Here is a 26,497-nt window from a genome sequence, read left to right as displayed (position 1 = left end):
GCTGTCATGTAAATTTTTCAAAGTTCAGGAAAAAGAAAGAAAAAAATGGTATAACCTAAAGAATAAAAAGTTCAATGATTAAGCTTAGATCTCTCTGTACAGCTGTGTGGGAGATAGGAATGTAAAGAAAAAAAATATCCAATGACTTTTATTGAGGATGGTAAGCAGACTTTATTCAAGAGTGGAATGTTATGATAATTACAGTGACAATAGTAATTGGATCTAGCAGTGTATGATGAAAGATTGGTGTCAATTCTACATATATCATGGATAGGTGGGAATTTATAGCCAAGGAAGAGGTAATCAGTAGATGGAAAATTCTAAACAGTTACGTTTTGTCCTAAGGAAAATCTCTGGGTAAACTGACCTAACAGGATACTTTGGATATCAGATATCACTTCAAGGATGGTAGAATATGAGGAAACTAATTCTATCTAAAATATGATCAGATAATTAGGATAGGGGTTCTTACTAAACTGATTTAGCAGAATTCTTGCTACAACTGAATTTTGCAAGGAAATTACTAGAATAGTCTTAGGATAAGTTTCAAGAAATAGTTAAATATTTGGTCAAAGAGTCTTGCCAGGTTTATCTGCATATAACTTATTTTTTCTCTTAAGGGTACAGAAGTTATGCTTTATTTCATTATTTGTATAGTTGCTGGAATGCTAAGTAAAAGAGAAATTTAATGAATCAGACACAATTTTCCTATGTCCATATATGAATACACAACCCGTGAAACTAACTCCACATCATGTACAACATAAAGAATGGGTTTCTAATTAGAATATGTTGTGCTCCATGTGTGTATAATATGGCAAAACATACTCTACTTTCCTGTATATCTAAAAAGAACAAATAAAAATTTAAAAAAGAAGTTTAACAAAACATGATACACTCATATAAAGTAAGACTGCTAGTTTTTAACCCAAACTCAGAAATTGTTTCTAAAGTGAAGCTGCAGAACATGAGGTAAAATGCTATATTATTTTGGTCTCAGTAGTTGAGGCATGTAATAAAAACAAAACTCTCTAAAGTACCTTAATAAATTATATGCAAAAAATAAGTCCCTGGTTCCCGTGAAAGAATTGTTTTTATTTATTACAGTTCCCCAGAAGTAGTATTGCTCTTTGGAGAGTAGTAGTTGGTGCTTACTCTAAGGCCAGACTGTGAAACCAACTGCTTAGTTGTTCTTTAAAGCAGCTTATGAATCCACTCTGCTTCAGGCTGAGGAATAAAGTAGAAAGATGAAAATAAAACAGAAAACATTATTAAATATAGAAAACCCCTGATGTGTTGCAGACCATACCAAAGCATATAATTAATACATGGAAGGATACTTGGATATCATTTTTAATATTTATTCTTAAAAATGCAGGTTCCTGGACTCTGGATCTACCAAATCAAAATCTCTGAACATTGAGTCTAGCAATGTGCATGCTGATCAAGCTTCCTGAGTGATGATAATGTCCAGTGAAGGGTGAGAATTAATGAATGCTAGACTAGTCACCATTATTTGTACATGAATCAAAGTACATTATTATCACTTCATTAGTATAATCTCTCACTTTTTACCTACTAACTATTTTAGTGGACTAGAATGTCTAAAGATGAAAATATAACATAAAATGGATTTAAAAATAACTGATAGTAACTGCAAATTTTAACAGGATAATACAAATATTTTTAGTTGTAAATGTGTCTACTATAGAGATGTGTCATTCACATATAGATTTTTCTCTAGTTGGAATATGATAGTATTTTCTGCTGCCTCTATTAATATTATGGTTTTATCTTTTCCTTCTAATCCTCTAGGTTTCATAATTATCATTTTCATGAAAGTATATTATTCTGTTTCATGTTGTAGTATAGCATTCCCTTAATTTTATATATTTAATTTAATTCCAAAGACTTTCTCTTATAGATTGCATTGCAGTCACCATTTATGATTCTTTCTACATATTCCCACATACACCCAGAAGAAGGTAGGAAAGTTTACATAGGTCTCCTTCTGTAATCATCAGTGAATAAATGCATCACTGTCTTTAAAGCTTCAACAGCTGCAAGATATCTATTATATAAATAATAAATACAAAATTATATTTGCTGTATTCATTATATGTGTGTGTGTGTGTGTTTTGTTGAATTATTAGAAGTGAAATTACCCCATAGGGTTGATTAGATTGCTAGCTACCCATAATCAACACATTTTCATGATTATATCTCATATTTATTTCTTCCTGCACAAATTATCTCTTATTTTTGTTTAACTTTTCCCCTATACTAAGGATTGAACTCAGAGCCTCATGCAAGCTAGGCAAACATTGCACCACTGAACTATATCCTTAGCCCTTTTCTGATTTAATCTTATAAGGATTTTTATTTTATTCTCAGAAGTGTGCCTCTTCAGCACTCTTGATTAATAGTTCAATATTCTTTCGAACATTGCTATGCTTCCCAAATAATTGAGGTAAAGTGTTGATTAGATCTAGCTTTAAATATATGTGGAATTACTTCTATCTATATATTGTGATTTGGGAGATGCACTACAGATGCCTTGCATTCTAAAGCATTCCACATTATTCCAAATCCAAATGCATTTTTTAGATCTGTAGCTTTAGCATTTTTAAACTCCTTAGTTAAACTATAATTATTGGTGGAAGGATAACCAAAAACAAACTTAATGCCTTCTTGATAAGTTAACTTGATAGCTCTAAAAATGATAGAGTTAGGAAAATTTTTTGGAATTGTCCAAATAATGGGACATTGTACAAGGAAGTGATATTGTGGAATTAGAGTTTATTATTGACAACCGGGGTCCAACAATAGGACATGAAGCCTCATGGTAGGTGAGGAGGAAAGGGTAGATTAATTGGATGCATTCTTAGAGTGCCAGAAAGTAGCAGAAAATCAATAGTTACAACACAAGCAAAACATTATTTGGAATGTATATAGATTAAAAAATGCAGTTAAGAAGTTATCCTCATATAAATCAGAACTTAATTTCCCTTCCACCTGTTAGAGGTTTTACTTATTTCTTATAATAAACTTTTGGAGTGGTGTCAAAATATCCTGTTGCTGCTTTTATGGGCTTTAGCCTTTTATTCTGACTACTATGACAGTTATTACTCAGTTAACATACTCTTTCAGAATCATCTTTTAATGTTCCATCTCTTAATACAATTTCACAGTTGCGTTAGTTGAGTGGTTTTGGATAGAAACTTTTCTATTGTCTGTCTGTCAAAATTTTCCTCATCCTTCATGATCCAGCTCAAATATCAGTTTCTTCACCATTATTAAATTAATGAATAGATTAATTCATAGACTGAGCACACCAAAAATTCATACTAACTCCATCCTGTGTGTTCATATAACTGTCCCGTAATTATTTCATTCATTTCTCCCTAATTCTCTAAGAAATATCATCTATTTATTCAACAAATATTGAGTGCCAGACATTTTTTAGGTCATTTCAGATATATTAGTAAGCAAAGCAAGGAGTTTAGCCTCAAAGAGTTTGCTTTTCTAGCAAAGGGTATGTACAATCCACAATCAACATAATAAATAATTAAATTAAATATTGGAAGGTAGCAAATTATATGATCATGTAGATGAGATAAGGGTGAGAGTGTGAAGGGGAAGAATTGCATTTTTTTTTGGTACCAGGTATTGAACCCAGGGGCACTTAACTGCTGAGCCACATCCCCAGCCTTTTTTTGTGTGTGTGTGTATTTTATTATAGACAGGGTCTCATTGGGTTGCTTAGGGCCTCATTAAGTTGCTGAGGCTGGAGTTGAATTTTCAGTCCTTCTGCCTCAGCTTTCTGATGCTGGGATTACAGGTAAGCACCACCATGCCCAACAGTTGCACTTTTAAATAGTGTGATCAGAGTTGCCTCATTGAGAATTTGACAGGTGAGCAAATTTTTGAAGAAGTAAGGGAGTTAACCATGCAGAAATCTATGGAAAGAATACTCTAGGTAGATGAAATGACAAGTATATACCCCTAAATAATATTCCTGGGTTATTCAAGGAATAGTGGAAGAGCCAATGTGGTTAAATCAGGTTGACAAAGTAGAAAAAAATGAAATAAGAGGTAAAAGTGAATCATATTATCTAGGGCTTTGTTGAAAATTGTAAACATTTTGTCATTTATTCTGGCATTATAGAGTTTTTCAGATTAGTTTGTTTCTTTCAGTTTTAATTTAATTCTGCTGATTCTAAGTATCATATATTTTCATCAACTTTGTTTTAAACAGCTTTGTTGATTAAATGGATATAAAACAATCTACATCAATTTACAGGTTGATGTGTTTCTACAGACATACAGTTGTCAAACCACTCCTGCAGTCAAGACATTGAACTCTTCACTCACTCCCCCAAAGTTTCATATGTCCCTTCCCTTTGTTACACGAGTTGTAAGCATAGGGGTGACAATCTGATATTCAAGGGGATATTTTTAAAATTATTTATTGGTGCATAATAACTATGCATAACAGTAGGATTTGTTGTCAGATATTAATTCATGCACAGGATAGAACAGCATAATTTGGTCATAATACAATGAGGAAAGATTAAAAGCATAAAGATCTCTTATACAGTTACTGCACTAATTCAGGAGAGTGATAATAATTGCTTAGACTTGCAGCATCACAACACAGTTAATGGGCAGCAATTAAATTCTAGGTATATTTTCAAGGTAGGTTCAACAGAATCCAGCAAAGTTTGCAAAAGATTATTAAGATAAAATGGAGAAAGTTAAATTGATGAGTCAAGTAAATATTACAAAAAATCCAAATAAAATATAATGTTCAGGTTAAAAATAAAGCCATGGCTTCTGCTGGCAAAATCTCCATGTTAATCAACAGATATTTATTAATCATATTCAGCATGCAGAACAACATTCTGGTGCTTTGGTGAATATAAGAATTTAGTTAATGCCAATGAGGAATTTTCAGTTTGTTTGGAAGATAATATTAATGTCAACCAAAAAAATAGAAAAAACTGTGTTATTTTTGGAGGGAAAGTTATGTTTTGAAGTAAATAATAAAAGAAGGGGGTACTGAAGAAAAATGGGAGTAATATAAAGAAGGCAAAAGGCAGTAATAACTATAATAAATCATTGTATTTATATAATAATTTGTCATTTACAAAACTCTTTTAACCTCTTTCTCATTTGAACATAAGAATAATTTATTATAATGAGTAGGTTAGATACTATTATTTACAGAGGATTTATTTCAAATCACTCATGCCCAAAAATACAATTTAAAGATAAATTTAAATCTCAAATCATTTTTTCCCTCTGCAACTATAAATTGATTAAATATAAGAAATAACAGGTGCACTTTTGGATAAGAGAAAAGTCTAGAGATACATTTTATTCCTTCAGAGGTATGAAAAAATAAAAATAGAAATGCAAAATGGAAGAAATAATAATATAAAAATGCTTCCAAATAGAATATGTAGAGAAGAATGAATGTCTAAGAACTGAGCCATAAAAAAACAATATTGAATTGCACATGGAAAAAAGTGTAAGTATCAGAAACTGAGAGAAATAGTGGTATGAGAAGAGGAGGAAACAAATATGAGAGTAAACACTCAGGGATATTACAGGAAGAGATATATTTCTGATAAAGACAAAAGGTGACAAGGGAATATCAATAGAGACAAAGCCATAGAATTTGGTGAAAGATCACTATAGGAAATCATGTATACTATGGAGGCTTACTCGGCCATAAAAAATAAAATGAAATTATGTCATTTACTGGTAAATGGAGGAACAACAGGAGGTACATCATACTAAATGAAATAATCCTGACTCAGAAATTGACTGTTCTGTTGAGAGCCACAGCCGAAGGGGCCCCAGCAAACTTCTAGCTGCCAGCAAACTTTCAGACTGCTAGCTGATGATTGGCTCACAGTGGCCCCAGCAACATCTAGCTGATTGGCTCCTCTGCGGTGATGCTCATTGGGCTGTTTCCCTGCCCTTTCAGACTGCCAGCTGATGATTGGCTCACAGTGGCCCCAGCAACATCTAGCTGATTGGCTCCTCTGCAGTGATGCTCACTGGGCTGTTTCCCTGCCCTTTCAGACCACGGAGCTGCTCATTGGGGGACTTCTTTAGCTCCGCCCACGTGACCCAGCCAATCGGCCTCAAGAGCAGGAGGATTGTGGGAGGTGGAGAGGCGTGTGTTAGGGGGAGAGGCTTGTGGGAAGCCGGTGGTGGCAGTTGGGCTCTGAAGCTTTTCCTGAGGAGCTGTTTTGTTTGGCCTGTGTGGTTCTAAAAATAAAGTTCGTTTCTTTTGACAAGTGGCTCCTGAATTGTGCCCAGCCAGACTGCGGCATTCATTAGCCCAATGTCTCCCTCTACGGCATCATGGGCAAATACCCAGTATTCTACTCCTTTGATACCTAGTTTTGTTAAACCCTCCTCCTATGGGGCAATTCCTTTTAAAATGTCCTGTTTGTTCACAATTGTAGCATGTTCTTGGCCTGGCATCTAAAGCCTGTTTTACAGCAGCTGCCACGATTTTCCCTTGTTCATTAATGTCTCTGGCATCTAAAGCCTGTTTTACTGCAGCTGCCATGACTTGCTCTTGTTCATTAATGTCTCTACATAATTTAATATATGTGTTTAAATCTTCATGCTTCCATGATCTAATGATTTCTCTGCACCAACGATTTGCTTGATCATAAGCCAGTTGTTTTATTAATGGCATTGCTTGTTCTGTATTCCCAAAAACTCTGGTAGCTGTTTGGATAAGCCTATCTACAAATTCAGTGTAAGATTCATTAGCTCCTTGTATTATCTTAGATAATTGACCTTGTAAACCTCCATGTCCTTGTAAAGTCTTCCATGCCCTAATCGCCTCTACAGCAATTTGTGAGTATACACCAGGATCATATGCAATTTGTTGCAGCTGATCCTCATAAGGTCCCTTTCCTAGCAACATATCTAGATTTCTCTGAGGATAACAAGCTGCTGCATTTCACCTAGCCGTCTCCTTGCAAAATTCCTCATTGGCAACCTTCCATAACAGGTATTGTCCTCCATTTAGCACAGCTTTACACATATTAGCCCAATCTGCTGGTGTCATGTTCAAGTTGTTAATGGATTCGACCATGCTTACAGTGAAGGGTGCTTGAGGACCATAGGTTGTTACAGGCTCTTTTAGCTGCTTCACTATTTTGAAATTTAAAGCATGGTGAATTCGCTGCCCTCCTACCTCAAATACAGGGCATGTTAATACTTGAGATCCTGTCTCAGGATCCCAACTATCAACTGCGGGGGTTGGGGGCCTCCCAGCATATGGAGGTGGCCTTGTTAGTTGGACATTTATGTCCTCTGGTGATAGAAAGTTGTTAGTAGCAGTCTCCTGTAGAGGTGGCGCTGTTGGTTGGACCCTTACACCCTCTAGTGATAGAAAGTTGTTAGTAGCAGTCTCCTTTTGTAACTTTCCCCCTGATGGCTTTCTCTGCTCTAAGCTTTCTTCCTCTATCTTTGTCTGAACTGAAGGCTTTGGACTAAGCAAACCAGATACGAACGTCCACAATGGCAATGTGCCAACTGGCAGAGTCCCTGGGCTTTTCTTTTCTATTCTTTTTAAATCTTCACCATGATGGTTCCATTGTGATATATCTAACAACTCCTCCTTAAAAAGCCATGGGCTAAATTTTTGTATTGTATCAATGTATGCCCTGACTGTTCTTGATTTTACTGAGATGCCTCCTTCCTCTAACAATTTACTTAACACTCTTTCAGTTTGTTTTTTACTCATTTCTGATCCCGTATTTCTACTATAATACAACCCAACAAGATGACACCAAACAAAACTGAGACATAATGAAATAAAAAGGGAACAACAAAAATTCATTATAGCCTTTCTATCCTCCTGACATGTGCATCCGTCCTTTCTCCCTATCTGTTCCTCAGACGTAAATAGTTTTTCCTCAGATGTGAGCAGTTTTTCTTCCGTCTCACTAATCTCCAGGGACAGGCAACTTAAAACAAAAGTGAAGCAAAACAAAAGAGGAATCTTAAAATGGCTACCCATCCTCTTTCCCTGCCCTCAGGGGCGAACAGTTTACCTTATCACTTACCCTCAGTCGTTCCCCGTGCGAGCCACCAAATGCCACAGTCTGGCTGGGCACAATTCAGGAGCCACTTGTCAAAAGAAACGAACTTTATTTTTAGAACCACACAGGCCAAACAAAACAGCTCCTCAGGAAAAGCTTCAGAGCCCAACTGCCACCACCGGCTTCCCACAAGCCTCTCCCCCTAACACACGCCTCTCCACCTCCCACAATCCTCCTGCTCTTGAGGCCGATTGGCTGGGTCACGTGGGCGGAGCTAAAGAAGTCCCCCAATGAGCAGCTCCGTGGTCTGAAAGGGCAGGGAAACAGCCCAGTGAGCATCACCGCAGAGGAGCCAATCAGCTAGATGTTGCTGGGGCCACTGTGAGCCAATCATCAGCTGGCAGTCTGAAAGTTTGCTGGCAGCTGGAAGTTTGTAGGGGCCCCTTCGGCTGTGTCTCTCAACACTGTTCAAATGTTTTTTTCTCATATTTGCAATCTAGTGAGAGGGAAAATAATGTATAAAAAGGGGATCTCATGAAAATAGAAGGGAGAATAAAAGAACAGACAAGGGGATCGAGAGGGAGGGTATAGTGTAGTGCATCAGGTGGTACTGGAGAAGGAAAACTACCAAATTATGCTATATTCATGTAGACATACACCACAACAAATACAGTTTTTACATATAACTACAATGAAATGATTAAATTAATCATAATAAAAAGAAAATGGATATTAGAATAGAGAAAGTGAATCATACAGAAGGTGGAGAGGAGGGAAAGGAAAGTTTCAGGGGAATGAATCTTATTAAATTTTGTGCATGTATACATATGACATAATAATCTGAAGAATTATAATATGATAATTAAAATGAGCAATTTTAAATGAAGAACTAGTAGCAACAGAAAAGAACTTAAGAGTAAGGGAACTAGGCAAAAATTATAAATATAATATTTAAAGTCATAAATGGAGTTAATAAAAGAAAAAAAAAATAAAGGTTGAACCATACTAGAAGAAGGAATGTGAGGTCATTAGAACATATGACATAAACATGGTAGAAAATCAATAGAAAATGTGTAAAATTAAGAAGCATATATGTAAAGATATTATTTATAGATATGGAAGTAAGCAGCAAAAAATAAAATCTGGAACATATATGAGTCTTTCTGTCTAGGCTATTAAATTAAAATCATGTAATTCCATATAATCTTTTTTTGCTCAGTAAATGATAATACTTGATGGAAAACAAAATGCATTATCAATTAATCAGTTTTCTAGAGAAAACAACAACAGTTGAGAATATTGGTTGGTTTGCTTATTGACTTGAACATTTTCCACAGAATCTTTTTATTTTTAATTTTATTTATATAATCTGAATAAAATTAAAATCCACCTATATATTTTTTTGGGAAATATAATAGGAGGAGAGCTTCAGGCTTATGCAAAATACAATGCCATACACTACACTAAGCAATGTACATGCTTAATTTTCCTATGAAAAAAGTCTTTTTAATACCCCATTTTGCAATTCTGAAATGTGGTGTTCCAAATGATTAAGAAAGTACTCAACAGTATTGGTAGTAAGATGTAGACCAAGGATTCAAGTCAAAGCTATCTTAATACAAGAGTGTTAACAGAGCTAACTCTGAAATGTGACAGTAACTTTGTTTATGTTCTGCTGTGAAGCTCAGTAGAACTCGAATGGGGATGGAAAGAGAAAATGACACGATTCTTTGAATCCCTACTAAAGGAGACCTAAGACTTATTAACACAAGCTCTTCATATATTCTTCAACACTAAATGAGAAGTATAAATATAAATATTTATCCAGACACTTAGAATGCACAATGCACTTAAAAAAAATTCCCACTTCAAATACCTTGTCTATTATGGCTAGCACAGATATTGGAGAGATGATGATAATGATGATGATGATGATGAGGAGGAGGAGGAGGAGGAAGAGGAGGAAGTGGTGAAGAAGGAGGAAGATTGGTACTATTAGTTATGAAAATGTAGAAAAATTGACTGATTCAGGGTATATTTTGGTGGTAGGATAATCATGTCTTACTAACTGTAGAACGATGGATTTCAGAAATTCAATTATCATGATGTGAGCTTGTTAGCTCTTTGGAGAGACCAAATTCTCCACACAATAAATATAGCTCAGGTTCTGCTGTTGAAATTGTGCATATAGCAATAAAGAAAAAATTACTTCCTGCAGGGAACTTGAATTCTAACAATGATTATAATTTTAAAAATATTGGGCTAGGGTTGTGGCTTAGTGGTAGAGCGCTTGCCTAGCATGTGCAAGGCCCTGGGTTCGATCCTCAGCACCACATAAAAATAAGTAAATAAAGATATTTTTAAAAAATATTAATCAGCAATTAATTTTAAAATAAAGATAAATTCAGTGAAGAGAAATAATGTAGGATTCAGGATTTAAAGATCGAATGGACTGTGGGTAAGAGGGGTAATTAAGGAAGGCTTCTCTAAAGACCACATTAAAGCTGAAAAACTAAGTAATGAGAAAGATTAGCCCCTCAAAGTTCATACAGTGGAGTTTTCTATTCAGAGAGAACAATATAAATCAAAGACTTGGTGAGTAAATGGCTTTGATATGCATGAGAAAGAAAAAGAATGCTAATTCAGCTAGATAAGTAAATAAAAGGCAAAAAGTGATACAATTTAAAGGTGAAAAAAGGGTAGCAGCTGGATAGTGTAGGGACTGAAAACAAGAGTAAGGAATTTGACTCTATCCTGATTGCAATGGGAATCCACCAAAATCTTTTAAGCATTATAGTGGTACACTAGTTGGAAACTTTCATAGTATTCTGGAAAGACAATGTTGATGATTTGGGTCATTAAAGTGGTAGTTTTGGAGATGAAGAAAACTGTGCTCCTTCAGGTTATAAGGTAGCTATATCTTGCTAATTGATTACATGTTAGGGGTGAAGAAAAGAGAAATTCATATTGTATTCAGGATTTAAAATCTCAAATAGTTGGATAGTGGTGCCATTTGTTAAGACAGAGGCTAGAGTAGGAACAGATTTTAGGAGAGGTTAAGAGTGTCACTGAGTTGCTACGCTTAGTGGCACACTCCTGAATTTCAATTACTTGGGTGGCTGAGGTAGAAAAATCACAAGTTCAAGGTGAACCTTGACAACTTAGCCAGACCCTACCTCAAAAAAGAGGTAGGCCTTGGAATGTAGCTTAGTGGTAAAGTACCCCTGAATTCCATACTCTGTGCAAATAAAACTTCATCTACTGCTGGGCATGATGGTGCAGGCCTGTAATCCCTGTAGCTCAGGAAGCTGAGACAGTTTTGCAAATTTGAGGCCAGCCTCTTAGAAATTAGTAAGTCCCTATCTCAAAATCTATATGTAAAATAAAATGGGCTTGGGATGTACAAATCCCCTGGGCTCAATTCCCAATACCAAAACAAACAAATAAACAAATAAACAAATAAATAAATAAATAAATAAAAGCAAAAGAAAGATTGTTGAGACGTATTGTGTTGAGGCGCCTAGTAGATAATATAGTGGAGATTTCATGCAGGCACTTGGAGTAAGAATTTAGATCTCAATGGGAAAAGCAAGGCTAAAGATGTTAAATTTAGAGTCATCAGTACATAGATGGCACTTAAAGCCATTGGACTGGGTTAATTCAACAATGTGGATGGCATATATTAAAAGTCAAGAGCAAGACTTGTGTCATTACAATATTTAATGGTGAAGCAGAAGATAGAATGAAGGTGATTATAAGCTACCACCAAACAGAAATGAAAATAGGAGAGCACAGTGTAACAAATATTAAGTATAGAAAGTGTTTCTAGAAGGAAAGAATGGTTAGTTTAAAAGTTTTTTGATGCGGGCTGGGGATGTGGCTCAAGCGGTAGCGCGCTCGCCTGGCATGCGTGCGGCCCGGGTTCGATCCTCAGCACCACATACCAACAAAGATGTTGTGTACACCGAGAACTAAAAAATAAATATTAAAAATTCTCTCTCTCTCTCTCTCTCTCTCTCTCTCTCCTCTCTCACTCTCTCTTTAAAAAAAAAAAGTTTTTTGATGGCAGAATAACATGGAGAGAGAGGAGAAACCAGTGTATGTGGCCACAAAAATGGTATTTGGTAACCTTTAGAAGAGCAGTTTCAGTAGAATGATAAAGGTGGAAAAGCCTACCTGGACTGGGAATATGTAAAGGAATTTTATTAAGGAGAATAGGTATTATTTCTTATTTTCTTAATTAAATATAATCATTGGCTATAATTTTTCTTGTAATTTACTTATTTCTATCAAAACTGTTTTTTGTAATAAATGTAGATATTTGAGGGTAATTTTTCACAATTACCTTAAAATTATTCTCCAGTGTATTTTAATTCCTTGTAAGTTTTGTCGACCTGGTGGCTACCCATTCATTGACTCAGTCCATAAGGTTCAGAGAAAAGATATCATGTAAAACAAGGGGTCGTTAATCACGTTTGAGTTGCAAAGCAGGCTTTATGAAAATACTGGGAGAAAAATGGGCTTCAGAAGTAGGTCTTGTGAGAAATATAAAAAAAGTTTCTAATTTGTAAACTATTATTAATATATGGAATGCAATTGGAAGTCTGTACATAGTTTTATTATAAACCAAAAATAGAAACTTGGAATATAGGGTAAAATGAATTGCCTACCGAGTAGAATAGAAACTGAAGCCCCTTGAAAGAGTCAAAGAAGAGGAGGAGAGCAGAGAGTAGAAAGAGGAGGAAAGAAAGGTAGAGTGATAGGAAGAGGCAATAAAGGAAAATGAGAAGCTTAAGATTAAGACCTCACCATAACTACAGAGGATCTGTATTTTGCATGAAAGAGAGTATTAGTCCCTCTACACTGAGAATAGGCAATAAATATTGTGAGAGCAAAGAAACACATTGATGTTCAGAAACCATACATATGAGTTAAACCTCAACCAAAAACTAAAGAGAACCAGAAAGTGAGGCATGTGGAAACAGAAACCATCCTTCCAAAGTGATACATTTTTAAATAGTTCCCCTAAAATAAGACTATTTGAGGGGCTGGGATTGTGGCTCAGTGATAGAGCACTTGCCTTGCACATGTGAGACCCTGGGTTCGATCTTCAGCACAACATAAAAATAAATAAGTGATATAAAGGTACTGTGTCCAACTACAACTAAAAAAATAAACATTAAAAAAGACTATTTGATGAATGGAGAAGTAAGAAATAATCTGTTGAATGAGAAAAAAAATAGAAACTAAATATACATGGTATTTACCTCCAAAGAAATGGAGTTAACCTGAAAGTGACTGTTAGAAATCAAAGGAGACCATGGACAGTTAATATTCATTTTCTGGTATCAGTAAAGATGATAACTCACAAAAAATGTTTAGTCCAGACTCAGATTAAATAACAATTTTTGCACATCTGAATTTTGATATATTATGAACTGCTATGAGTAGATATTACTTAATTGAGCTTTTACTATATTCAGCAACTTCCCAGGAAATGACTTCATATATCAATTAAATCTGCCAATGTAGAAGTTTTAGTCAGTTTTCAATTTTGATTTAGCTAAGTATAGAGCAGTTAATCATTTTTGTTAAATGACCTTACTTAAAATTAATTTGTTTTCTTAAACTAAGATCCACTTCCCTGTGCTATATTCCAAATAATTCTTACTCTCTAAAATGTTAACATTTGTTTTGCTACTCTTTTAAGACATTTCACAGTACTTATAATCTCTCCTGCCTCTGAGACCAAATTTGTACATTATTACAATTAAAAGAGAGCTATTATTTAGAAAATATGTAAATTCAAACTTTTAAAAGTCTTAAATTTAAAAATCTATTTTCCCTGAAAAATAAAACAGGAGTAAACATACCAAAGGAGCATATCTTTGTTTTGGAGGTGGAGGAGGCATCTTGCACCGACAGTCACGTTTCACTTTAGGTGATGGTAAAAAAGGCTCACAAGGAGGGAGTGGTGGTCTTTCTCTTGTTGGAGGAACTCTACCTGTAATTGTTTGCTTCTCTTTTTCTTGGAAAGTAGTCTTTTTGGATGACCTTCTGGATCCACCTCTCTTCAGGTCTGTTGGTGCCTTCCTCGAATCTGTGGAAGTGGCATCTGAGTCCTCAGTTATCTTTTTAGAATCCTGTTTACTTAGTGATTTATCAGAGTCATCCGTAGTAGACTCTATTTCCTTCTTTGCATCCTTGGACTCTTTCTTTGAACCTTTCTTACCATCTATTGCCTCTGCATCAGTCTCACTTTCAGTAGACTCTCCACCCTTCTTCTTTTTGGCATCTTTCTTGCCCTTCTTTTTACCTTTTTTGGCATCCCCTTCAGACTCAGAATCAGCATCAGTAGATCCTGCATCCTTCTTCTTTTTGGCATTTTTCTTGCCCTTCTTTTTACCTTTTTTGGTATCCCCTTCAGATTCAGATTCCTCAGTAGAGGCTGCATCTTTTTTTGAATCCTTCTTCTTGTCACCTTTCTTTGATTTCTTATCCTTCTTATCATCTTTCTTTGTATCTTTTGACTCTTCAGATTCAGCATCAGTGGACTCTGTGTCCTTCTTTGAATCCTTCTTCTTGTCACCTTTCTTTGATTTCTTATCCTTCTTATCATCTTTCTTTCCATCTTTTGACTCTTCAGATTCAGCATCAGTAGACTCTGTGTCCTTCTTTGAATCCTTCTTCTTATCCTTCTTTCCACCTTTCTTATCCTTCTTCTTTGCATCTTTTGAGTCTTCAGATTCTGCATCAGAGCCTTTTTTTCCGCCCTTCTTTTTCCCCTCCTTTTTTTCCTTCTTTGCATCTTTCTTTGAATTGTTCTGTGAGTAATTGTTTGACCATGTATCGACATCCATGGATTTAGTATCAATCTCCTCCAAATACATAATTAAATCTACATTTGAAATATTTATTGAGCAAGTCTCTGATTTGCCATCAGAATTCTTCTTTAAGATCACCTTAGAGTCTTTCTTTGGATTGTTTCTTGAGTATGTGGATTCAGTATCTCTCTTCTTGGAATTCATTGTATTTTTCATATATTTATTTGAATATGTTTTAGAGACTAACTTAGAATATTTGAATTCTGGATTTTTTTCTGATTTTGATTTTGATTTCTTAAATATTTCACTTTCAAATGATGTTTTTGATGGTGTTTTATCTCCTTTACTTATTCTTTTAGGCTTATCATCTTTTACTATTTTCTTGGATTCTGGATTTGCTACATATGGGCCTGTTTCTTTCTTGGAATAATTCTCTAAAATTGTTCTATTTTTAACATCTTTTGACGTTTTAATTTCTGCCCTTATATCACGGGTTTTGGGATTATAATGATGTCTGAATGGAGCCTGTATACCGATAGCTAGGTAAATGGATGGCCTTTGAAAAATTTTTCTAAAAGAATGCCTTATCCATATATGAGCTGGCTTCTGACCTTCCTCTAGTTTTCTTTGGTATTGCCTCTGAAAAGATAAGTTAGAATAATGAGAATTTGTGAATGTTCTATATTTTCATATTGCCACATTGAAATAGTTTATCTTTTCATTAATAATCTATTCAAAATTGAATATAATATTTTTTTCTATTTTAAGGTTGTGTTGTGTGTGTGTATGTGTATGTGTCATAATTCTGCTTTGAAAATTAGATGACTTTAAGGGAAATGTTAGGATACTCTTAATGATTCATATTAGGATTGGAACAGGTTCTTAGTGATCTATGACATCTATGATCTGTCCTGACAATCAAAAGTGTGGTCCTTTTGGAACATTATCTCTGACATGTTGCATGCCTTTTTTCCCCCTGAGTTAGGCAGGAAAAACTGATCACTTTGAAATTTATCAGGAATATTCTTGTGATAGGTATATTATTCAGAACAAACTTTCTATTTCTGCTTTTCAAGTCTCTGGTCAAAATGAAAACCTGAAATCATGACTGTGGAGTGTTGTTGAAAATGAGGACAAAAAAATGAAACAAACATTTAATTTGATCTACATAAACTTGAGTAGCAGTGATATAATTGGTTTTCAACTCATATCCAAAGATTTGTCAAATGTGGTTTTAATAAGTTGCCACAAAAACTGATTTTATATTTACTTATTATACTCTTTGAATATTCCAGTAGAGACACCAACAATCAAATGTTCATATGATATTAAAAGAGAAACATGAAGAGAAGTATGCTTCTTAGATCAATACCAGTATAATTAATGGCCTTTGAATGAATGTATTAGCTGTAACTTTGGGAGATGCTTTAAAAATATTGTGATAGCAAAATAGGTGTCCCATGCATACTAGTTTTATGCTTTGCTAATTAATAGGATTTTTATAGAAGGAATAGTAAACTTCAATCTTCTAGTATCACGTAACCTCAATTGCAAATCAAAGAATATAGGAAGCTGCAAAACCATAAAATCACTTCTGCTATAATATTCAAATTTTAGGTTATTTTTGTGTGTAGCTGGTGAACATTTTCTGACAGTAACCACCAGATATAGCATTAGGCTTCAAGATTGCTTAATTCATTAGCTATGTAATGACTTTGATGTAAAGTAACATGTACAAATAAGAGTTTAATCTGAAACAAGTTTGAGGCAATCTGTTCAACAGAGAAAAATAAATTCAAAATCTGCTTCCAGGTATTAGATTATTTTTATATGGCTTATTTACATAGGTTGTACCAATTTAGATTAAGTTTATAATAATCTTTTCCCTACTTACAGAAACTGTGATTTGTAATTCTGAAGGTCTTGATTTCTCTTTTCTACTTGGCATGGATGGTTTGGGAAATGTCCAAGCAAAGTGTTCTTGATTCCATGATTTTCCACTAGTTTCACTGACTAAAATGAGAGAAAGCAATAAATAATTTGAAATTAATAGTAAGACTTGCATCAACACTGAAACATTCTTCAGCAATATATATATATATATATATATATATATATATATATATATATATATATGTATGTATAATTAGGATAACTCAAAATATAGCTTCTTTCCTGGAGACTTGTAATTTATTTGTATAATAATCGGGGAAAATAAAAATCAATTACTCTGTTTAATATTGAATTCTGCTTAATGTAACATTTATAATTTTATTTCCTGGATTTAAAAGTTTCATAAATATTTACCTAAATCATGTTGGTAAAATAAAATAGTGGGAATGGAGAACAGATAAAGATTAACTGTTTCATTCCAAATGCCTACATCATCTCCTTTGTTTTAGTTTGTTTTCCTTATGCCATTTTGGTTAGATTGCAGATAATATTATGATTCCTTCTATAGTTCCCACAATAATTAGTGCAATGCTGACCATAAATTATTCAGTACGATGTTTGATTGATTAATTTTGAATGCTTGTTTTAGCACCACTGTCACTTCAATATTATCCCAAACAATAGAGCTTAGGGCTATTGACCAAGTAGTGAGTATGACAAAACTTCTTAAAGAATGGCGTATATACACTTGAGGGCATCCAGAATAGAATAATTAGGAAAATCAAATTACTCATAAGCTATTTCAAAAGAGCAATGGTATTCAAAACTCAGGATAGTTCTCCTGGAGATGAAGAGTCTAGTGAGAGATGTGATCACTTTATTCATATATTTAAAGAGCTACTATATGAGAAAGTAGTAGTAGTAGTGATAACATAACTGCAATTGTTAACATTTATGTAGTGTTTAATATTGTCAAACTATGTTCCAAGTGCTTAATGTATGTAAACCCACTTATTCATTACAAAACTCTTTGAAATAGATAAGACAATTACCTCCATTTTTTATGAATGAAGTTAAATTCTTCCCTCAAATCATAAAGCTATTAAATAGTAAAGGTTCACATATAGACAAGTTGACCCCTGAGTTCACATTCTTAATCACAATGTTACAGTTTTCTTTCTATATTTCCAGAGGGAAGAATCATTGGAAAAAATTTTAGCATAATAAATTATTTCAGCTCAATATATTAATTAGAATTTCCAAAGTTGCAGCTCTTCAACAAATGGGATGTTCAGTAATTACATTCACCTCTCTAACTATATTTGTTCTCCTTAATTTGGGTTTTGTAATTTTGATTTTTGGACACAAGATGAAGTTAAATAAGTAAGCAGATTTTATACTATGAGGAGGAAGGAAAAGCTAAACAAGTCTTTCATTTTAAGTTAGCTAATACAAACCCATATTAAGGTCAGAACACAAACATGCATTCATTATGTTTTATCACAAGTTCAAGGAAGTTTTTGATTTGTCATATTTAACAGAAGATTCTAGTCATTATTTGCTAAAATTATTTTAAAATGTAAAAAATAATTGAACTTCAAAGACTAAGTTCTTACTTGGAATGGGATTAGCATATGTTCTGATGTTCACGTCTTGTCTGTCAAAAAAAAGAAAAATTTTTTAATTGAATTTATATTATCAATAATAATAGCCATAAATATAATCATTCAATAACTACACTTTGTAAATCCATGCAATCTCTCATCATCAATTCTTAAACACAAAATAAATCAAAATAGTGAAATCTATTTATATTTGAGTCAAAACTATTTTCACTTCCAAAATAAAGCTCTAATACCCAGCATAAAACACAGTCCTTATGTATCATTAAATAACAACTAACTTTAAAAAATCTATAAAAGACACTGAGTAAAACAGTTTCTAAGCTAGTGGTTGTAAACTAGATGTAAAAAGAGAATTTGGAAATTAAAAAAAATGAAAATATCAGAGAACTATTGCTAGATTGGGTTACAATCTCTAGGTTGATAAAGTATATATTTTTAAAAATCTCACAGGTGGTTGTGATACTGATATCTGGTTAAGAACCACTTCTCTAAATAGTGTTGAAAATGAAAACATTTTAGATTTCTGAAATTTGTACTTTTTCAAAAACATTAATCAATGACCTACTAGTGTTTTTTTTACTAGTAACTTTATTTCATGAGTTCATATATGTCACACATAATATAAAATATATCACTAACAATTCTGAAACTTGATGAGCATAAGTATATTTTAATATTTGATGTGTTCTAATTAGTTATACAAAACAGTAGAATGAACTTTGACACATCATAAATAAATACAGCATAACTCTTCATTCTTGTTGTTGTGTATGATTGCAAAATCACATGGTCATGTAGTCATATATGCATATAGGGTAATAATGTTTGATTCATTCTACTATTCTTCCTATCTCCATACTTCACTTCCCTCTGCCTAACCCAAAGTAACTCTTCTCCTTAGCCCCCTCTCCAGTGTGAATTAAAATCTGCATATCAGAGAAAACATTTGGCCTTTGGTGTTTTGGGATAGGCTCATTTTGTTTAGTGTGATATTCTGCAGCTCCATCCACTTACCTGCAAATTCCATAATTTTATTCTTCTTTAAAGCTGAATAATATTCAATTGTGTATATGTACCACAATTTCTGCATTCATTAATCTGTTGAAAGGCACCTATGTTTGTTCCATAGTTTAGGTATTGTGAGTTGAGCTGCTACAAACATTGATATGGCTGTGTCACTGTAGTATGCTGATTTTAACTCCTTTGGGTATAAACCAAGGAGTGGAATGAGTTGGGTCCTAGATCAATGATACAGAATAGACTACATAGAGACAAGCCCACATAAATACAGTTATCTCATACTAGACAAAGCTGCCAAAAACATTGACTGAGGAAAAGATAACCTATTCAACAAATGGTACTGGGAAAATTAAAAATCTATATGTAACAAAATCAAATTGAACCCCTATCTTAAACCATGTGCAAAACTCAATTCAAAATGGACCAAAAACTTGTGCAGTAGAATAGAGACCTTGTGCCTAACAGAAGAAAAAGTAGGCCCAAATCTTTACCATGTTGGCTTAGGATCTGACTTCCTTAACAAGACCCCTAAAGTGCAAGAAGTAAAATTAAAAACCGATAAATGCTATGAATTTCCACTAAAAATCTTCTTCTCAGCAATGGAAAAAAAAATCAATAATGTGAAGAGAGAGCCTACAGATTGGGAGAAAATCCTTACCACATGCACCTACAATAGATAATTAATCTCCAGAATACATAAAGAATCCAAAATATTAACACTAAAAAATCAAATAAATGAATCAATAAATGGGCAAAGAACTGAACCATCACTTCACAGATGAATAAATATAATCGACTAACAAATATATGAAATAATGTTCCACATGTCTAGCAATTAGAGAAATACAAATCAAAACTATTCTAGGATCTCATCTCACTCTGGTCAGAATAGCAATTATCAAGAATATAAGCAACAGTCAATGTTGGTGAGGATGTGGGGGAAAAGGTACACTCATACATTGCTGTTGGGACTGTAAATTGGTGCAATCACTCTGGAAAGCAGTATGGAGAGTCTTTGATGAGTATGCATTAATTCAATTCAGTATATAGATGGTATCATGAGCTGCATCCCTGAAAATTTAACAGTGTAGAAATCTGCCAAGATGTCTATATTTCTACCCTTTTATTGGGAGAAGAAAGATTTTATACTGGCATTGATTTTGTCTTCCTTCTCACAGTCTGAAGTTTTATTTTCTAAATTTTATTTTTGGAAAAATTTTATAAATACACCATTTTCAGGACAACTCGATATGTTGTACATATAGTTCTTTGTCTACTACATGCACTATTAATCATGAATCAAGGTAAAAAATTTCAAAGATGAAGTGAAATATATAAATTGGCATTCTAATATCTTATCCTTACACTTCAGTGAATTGATTTTCACATGAATCTCACCTGTGTTGGCTCCTATAGTTCCAGATTCCAGTTTGACTCTCATAGATCCAGTTACAGCTATGCCCCTGTGCCTCCAAAAACCAGGAAAGCACCTGAAGGCCCAGTCTTCAGAAATGTCCCCATGAATACAGGCTCTAAGTCCAGCCAATGCAAAGCCAGCATTGGAAGACCTGGGCAAGATATATTATTACCAGGCCAGCCCACATGACCCCAGCATTCAGAGTCATACCACTGCCAGGCAAGCTGCCATAGTCTCAAGTTTCAAGTCAGCATCCTTGAACCAAAATTCTATATCCACAATAGGCCTAGGTTGGCAAACATGTACACTAGCACTGTGCCAGTACTTGTGACACCAGGCTCCAGAGTACAACCTGTACATCCAGCAGCTTCCAGACTGGTTCCCCCAGACATAGACTCAAAGCCAATCCAGAGCCAGTCAGGTTTCTGAAGCCCCAGGGAAGAAGCCAGATCCTGAAATTCCACACTTCAGCTTTTGCAAAAACCAGGCTTACTTTAATGAACCTAGGTTGGAGATCCACCTATGGAGCCCAATGCCATACTGTCCCAAATGAACTCCCACAGACTCAGGTTTTATACTAGCTTCCCTGAATGCAAGCTATAGGCTTTCCCAGTACCAGGCTTGCCCAAGACTCTAGTAGACTCAGGGTAGAGGTCTGTTGCAGACTCACCTAAGTAGACCCTGGCATTCAGTCCAGGCCAGGCAAATTGAGGCTCCAGAATCCTCTTTACAGACCCAGACTACAGGGTAACCCCCAGGAACCCAGTCCCACAGACTAAGGCTCCAGGACTATCCCAGTGAGTGCCAGTTTCTATGAACTCAGGCTCTAGGGTTATCTCCAAGAACCCAAGTTGTAGAGACATTATGGGATCTGAAAATCTTTTGAAAACTCAGGCTCAATGGTCATTCATGCTAACTCAGTCCCTGTGGATCCAGACATCAGACCATCTCAGAGAGCTCAGGCACCAGGCAAGCCTGCCTAAGGACTTTAGTCACAAACCCACCTCTGGACTATGTCAGAAGACCTGTCAAGAGTTTCTTTATGGGTTAAAGAGTGGAAGGCTTTACCTACCAAAATCAGTCTATAAAAAGTAGATTATGCATCTATACAAATACAAAGCCATGGGGATCATGAACAACCATGGAAATATGATATAATCAAAGGAACAATGTAAAATACCAATAACCCACCCCCAAAGAAATGGAGATTTAGAAATTATCTAAAACTGAATTCAAAACAATCATCTTAAAGAAACTCAGTATGAGCTGCAAGAAAAATACTGATAGAAAACTGGATGGAATCAGGAAAACAATACCCAAAGAAAATGAAAAGAGTTAAACAAAGAGATGGAAACCATAAAGAAGAACCAAACAAATTTTGGTGCTAAAGAATATAATGACTAGACCGACCAGCGGGACAGGCTCAGCGGCCTGCTGGCGTGGTAGACACGTCACACCAATTGGAGTAGGGGCAGAGCAGAGCTGCCACCTGCGCCCGGAACAGGCCCAGTGACCCCCCGGCGTGGTAGACACATCCCACCAATAGGAGTAGGGGCAGAGCAGAGCCGCCGCCCGCACCCGGAACAGGCCTGGTGACCCGCCGACGTGGTATCGCTTCACCCCAACTGCAGTGGGGGCCGAGCAGAGCCGCCGCCTGAGCCCGCAAGGTAGGCAGACCTGCGACCGACCGGCGGGACAGGCCCAACGGCCTGCCGGCATGGTAGACACGTCACAGCAATTGGAGTAGGGGCAGAGCAGAGCCGCTGCCCGCATCCGGAACAGACCCAACGACCCGCAGGCGTGGTAGTCACATCACCCCAATTGGAGAAGGGGCAGAGCAGAGCCGCCACCCGCGCCCGCAAGGTAGGCAGACCTGCGACCGACCGGCACAACAGGCCCAGCGGTACGCAGGCGTGGTAGACACGTCACACCAATTGGAGGAGGGGCAGAGGAGAGCCGCCGCCCGCGCCCGGGACAGGCCCAGAGGCCCGCCGGCGTGGTAGTCACGTCACCCCAATTGGAGTAGGGGCAGAGCAGAGCCGCTGCCCGCACCCTGAACAGGCCCAGTGGCCTGCCGGCATGGTAGTTACGTCACACCAATTGGAGTAGGGGTAGAGCAGATTCGCCTCCCGCGCCCAGAACAGGCCCAGCGACCCCCTGGCATGGTAGACACGTCACACCAATTGGAGTAGGGGCAGAGCAGAGCCACCTCCCGTGCCCGGAACAGGCCAAGCGACCCCCCGGCATGGTAGACACGTCACCCCAATTGCTGTAAGGGCAGAGCAGAGCTGCCGCCAGCGCCTGCAAGGTAGGCAGACCCACGACCGACCGGCAGAACAGCCCCAGGGGTCCGCGGGCGTGGTAGACACGTCACACCAACTGGAGGAGGAGCACAGCCGCTGCCTGCCCTGCAAGGGAGACTTTTCAACTATACAAGAGTAATATAAATATATAGGGGGAAATTTCAAAAACACAACAGTTTCACCAAGCAGAAAGCAACGCGAGCAGTATGAAACAACAAGGAAAGAAAGGACCACAAGCAATGCAGGTCAACTCAACTTTAGAAGAGGTAATAGCTGCAGCAGATGGAATGTCAGATAAAGAATTCAAGATATACATGCTTCAGATGATCTGGAGTCTCAAGGAAGACATTAGACAGCAAAATCAGTCAATGAAAGATCACTTCGACAATGAATTACATAAACAAATCCAAGAAGCAAAAGATCAACTATACAGGGAGATAGAGGTAATAAAAAACAAAAACAGAAATCCTAGAAATGCAGGAAGCAATAAACCAACTTAAAAACTCAACTGAGAATACTACCAGCAGAGTAGAACACTTAGAAGATAGAACATCAGACAATGAAGACAAAGTATTTCAACTTGAAAAGAACATAGACAGCTCAGCAAGACTGTTAACGAACCATGAGCAGAACATTCAAGAAATATGGGACAACATAAAAAGACCAAACTTAAGAGTCATTGGGATACAGGAAGGTATAGAGGTCCAAACCAAAGGAATGAGCAATCTATTCAATGACATAAAACGAGAAAACTTCCCAGACTTGAAGAATGAGACAGAATCCCAAATCCTAGAAGCCTACAGGACGCCGAATGTGCAAAATCATAAGAGATCCACACCTAGACACATTATAATGAAGATGCCCAGCATACAGAATAAGGAGAGAATTTTAAAAGCTACAAGAGAAAGGAAGCAGATTACATTTAGGGGTAAACCAATCAGGATAACACCTGATCTTTCAACACAGACTCTGAAAGCTAGAAGATCCTGGAATAACATATTTCAAACTCTGAAAGAAAATGGGTTCCAACCAAGAATCATGTATCCAGCGAAATTAAGCTTCAGGATGCAAGATGAAATTAAAACCTTCCACGATAAACAAAAGTTAAAAGAATTTGCAGCTAGAAAACCATCTCTTCAAAACATCCTTGGCAAAACATTTCAGGAAGAGGAAATGGAAAACAACAATGAAAACCAACAGTGGGAGGTAGGACAGTAAAGGGGGAAAATAATCAAAGAGGAAAACAAACCATGTTTAGTAACATAAATAAACAAATATGGCTGGAAGAACAAACCATATCTCAATAATAACCCTAAATGTTAATGGCTTAAATTCACCAATTAAGAGACACAGGCTAGTAGAATGGATCACAAAACAAGACCCAACAATATGCTGCCTACAGGAGACGCATTTGATAGGAAAAGATATACATAGACTGAAGGTGAAAGGTTGGGAAAAATCATATCACTCATATGGACTTCAGAAACAAGCAGGAGTGTCCAGACTCATATCAAATAAAATAGATTTCAAGCCAAAGTTAATCAAAATGGATAAAGAGGGACACTACATACTGCTCAAGGGAACCATACACCAACAAGACATAACAATCATAAATATATATGCCCCAAACAACGGTGCAGCTATGTTCATCAAGCAAACTCTTCTCAAGTTCAAGAGTCTAATAGACCACCATACAATAATCATGGGAGACTTCAACACACCTCTCTCACCACTGGACAGATCTTCCAAACAAAAGTTGAATAAGTAAACTATAGAACTCAATAACACAATTAATAACCTAGACTTAATTGACATATATAGAATATACCACCCAACACCAAGCAGTTACACTTTTTTCTCAGCAGCACATGGATCCTTCTCAAAAATAGATCATATATTATGTCACAGGGCAACTCTTAGACAATATAAAGGAGCAGAGATAATACCATGCATCTTATCTGATCATAATGGAATGAAACTGAAAATCAATGATAAAAGAAGGAAGGAAAAATCATGCATCACTTGGAGAATGAACAATAGGTTACGGAATGATCAATGGGTTATAGAAGACATCAAGGAGGAAATTAAAAAATTCTTAGTGATAAATGAAAACACAGACACAACATATCGGAATCTATGGGACACATTGAAAGCAGTTCTAAGAGGAAAATTCATTGCTTGGAGTTCATTCCTTAAAAAAAGAAAAAACCAACAAAAAAATGATCTCATGCTTCATCTCAAAATCCTAGAAAAAGAAGAGCAAAACAACAGCAAAAGAAGTAGAAGGCAAGAAATAATTAAAATCAGAGCTGAAATTAATGAAATCAAAACAAAAGAAACAATTGAAAAAATTGAAAAAACTAAAAGTTGGTTCTTTGAAAAAATAAATAAAATTGACAGACCCTTAGCCATGCTAACAAAGAGAAGAAGAGAGAGAACTCAAATTACTAGCATACGGGATGAAAAAGGAAACATCACAACAGACACTTCAGAAATACAGAAGATAATCAGAAATTATTTTGAATCCTTATACTCCAATAAAATAGAAGATAGTGAAGGCATCGAGAAATTTCTTAAGTCATATGATCGGCCCAGATTGAGTCAGGAGGATATAGACAACCTAAACAGACCAATATCAATTGAAGAAATAGAAGAAACCATCAAAATACTACCAACTAAGAAAAGCCCAGGACCGGATGGGTATACAGCAGAGTTTTACAAAACTTTTAAAGAGGAACTAATACCAATACTTTTCAAGCTATTTCAGGAAATAGAAAAAGAGGGAGAACTTCCAAATTCATTCTACGAGGCCAACATCACCCTGATTCCTAAACCAGACAAAGACACTTCAAAGAAAGAAAACTACAGACCAATATCTCTAATGAACCTAGATGCAAAAATCCTCAATAAAATTCTGGTGAATCGGATTCAAAAACATATCAAAAAATTGTGCATCATGATCAAGTAGGATTCATCCCTGGGATGCAAGGCTGGTTCAATATATGGAAATCAATAAATGTTATTCACCACATCAATAGACTTAAAATTAAGAACCATATGATCATCTCAATAGATGCAGAAAAAGCATTCGACAAAGTACAGCATCCCTTTATGTTCAAAACTCTAGAAAAACTAGGGATAACAGGAACATACCTCAACATTGTAAAAGCAATCTATGCTAAGCCTCAGGCTAGCATCATTCTGAATGGAGAAAAATTGAAGGCATTCCCTCTAAAATCTGGAACAAGACAGGGATGCCCTCTCTCACCACTTCTGTTCGACATATTTCTCGAAACACTGGCCAGAGCAATTAGACATACGAAAGAAATTAAAGGCA

At 35.8% G+C, this 26,497-nt stretch overlaps 1 protein-coding gene across 1 annotated transcript in view; it reads right to left on the bottom strand.

The window, feature by feature from the left end:
* Positions 1-1,194: 1,194 nt before the first annotated feature.
* CYLC1 (cylicin 1) overlaps positions 1,195-26,497 on the bottom strand; it is a gene marked incomplete at both ends in the record, with an annotated part of 104,846 nt that continues 79,543 nt past the window's right edge. The window contains 5 exons of the mRNA XM_081277710.1: positions 1,195-1,227; positions 13,952-15,541; positions 16,797-16,915; positions 18,412-18,452; positions 21,164-21,309. Coding sequence (XP_081133836.1) covers positions 1,195-1,227; positions 13,952-15,541; positions 16,797-16,915; positions 18,412-18,452; positions 21,164-21,309 — 1,929 coding nt within the window. The remainder of the gene's footprint in view (positions 1,228-13,951; positions 15,542-16,796; positions 16,916-18,411; positions 18,453-21,163; positions 21,310-26,497) is intronic.

Source organism: Spermophilus citellus, assembly GCF_964194105.1.
Source record: "Spermophilus citellus genome assembly, chromosome: X".
Lineage (NCBI taxonomy): Eukaryota > Metazoa > Chordata > Mammalia > Rodentia > Sciuridae > Spermophilus > Spermophilus citellus.
Note: the sequence above shows the minus strand (reverse complement) of the source record. Positions and strands in the feature narration are given on the sequence as shown.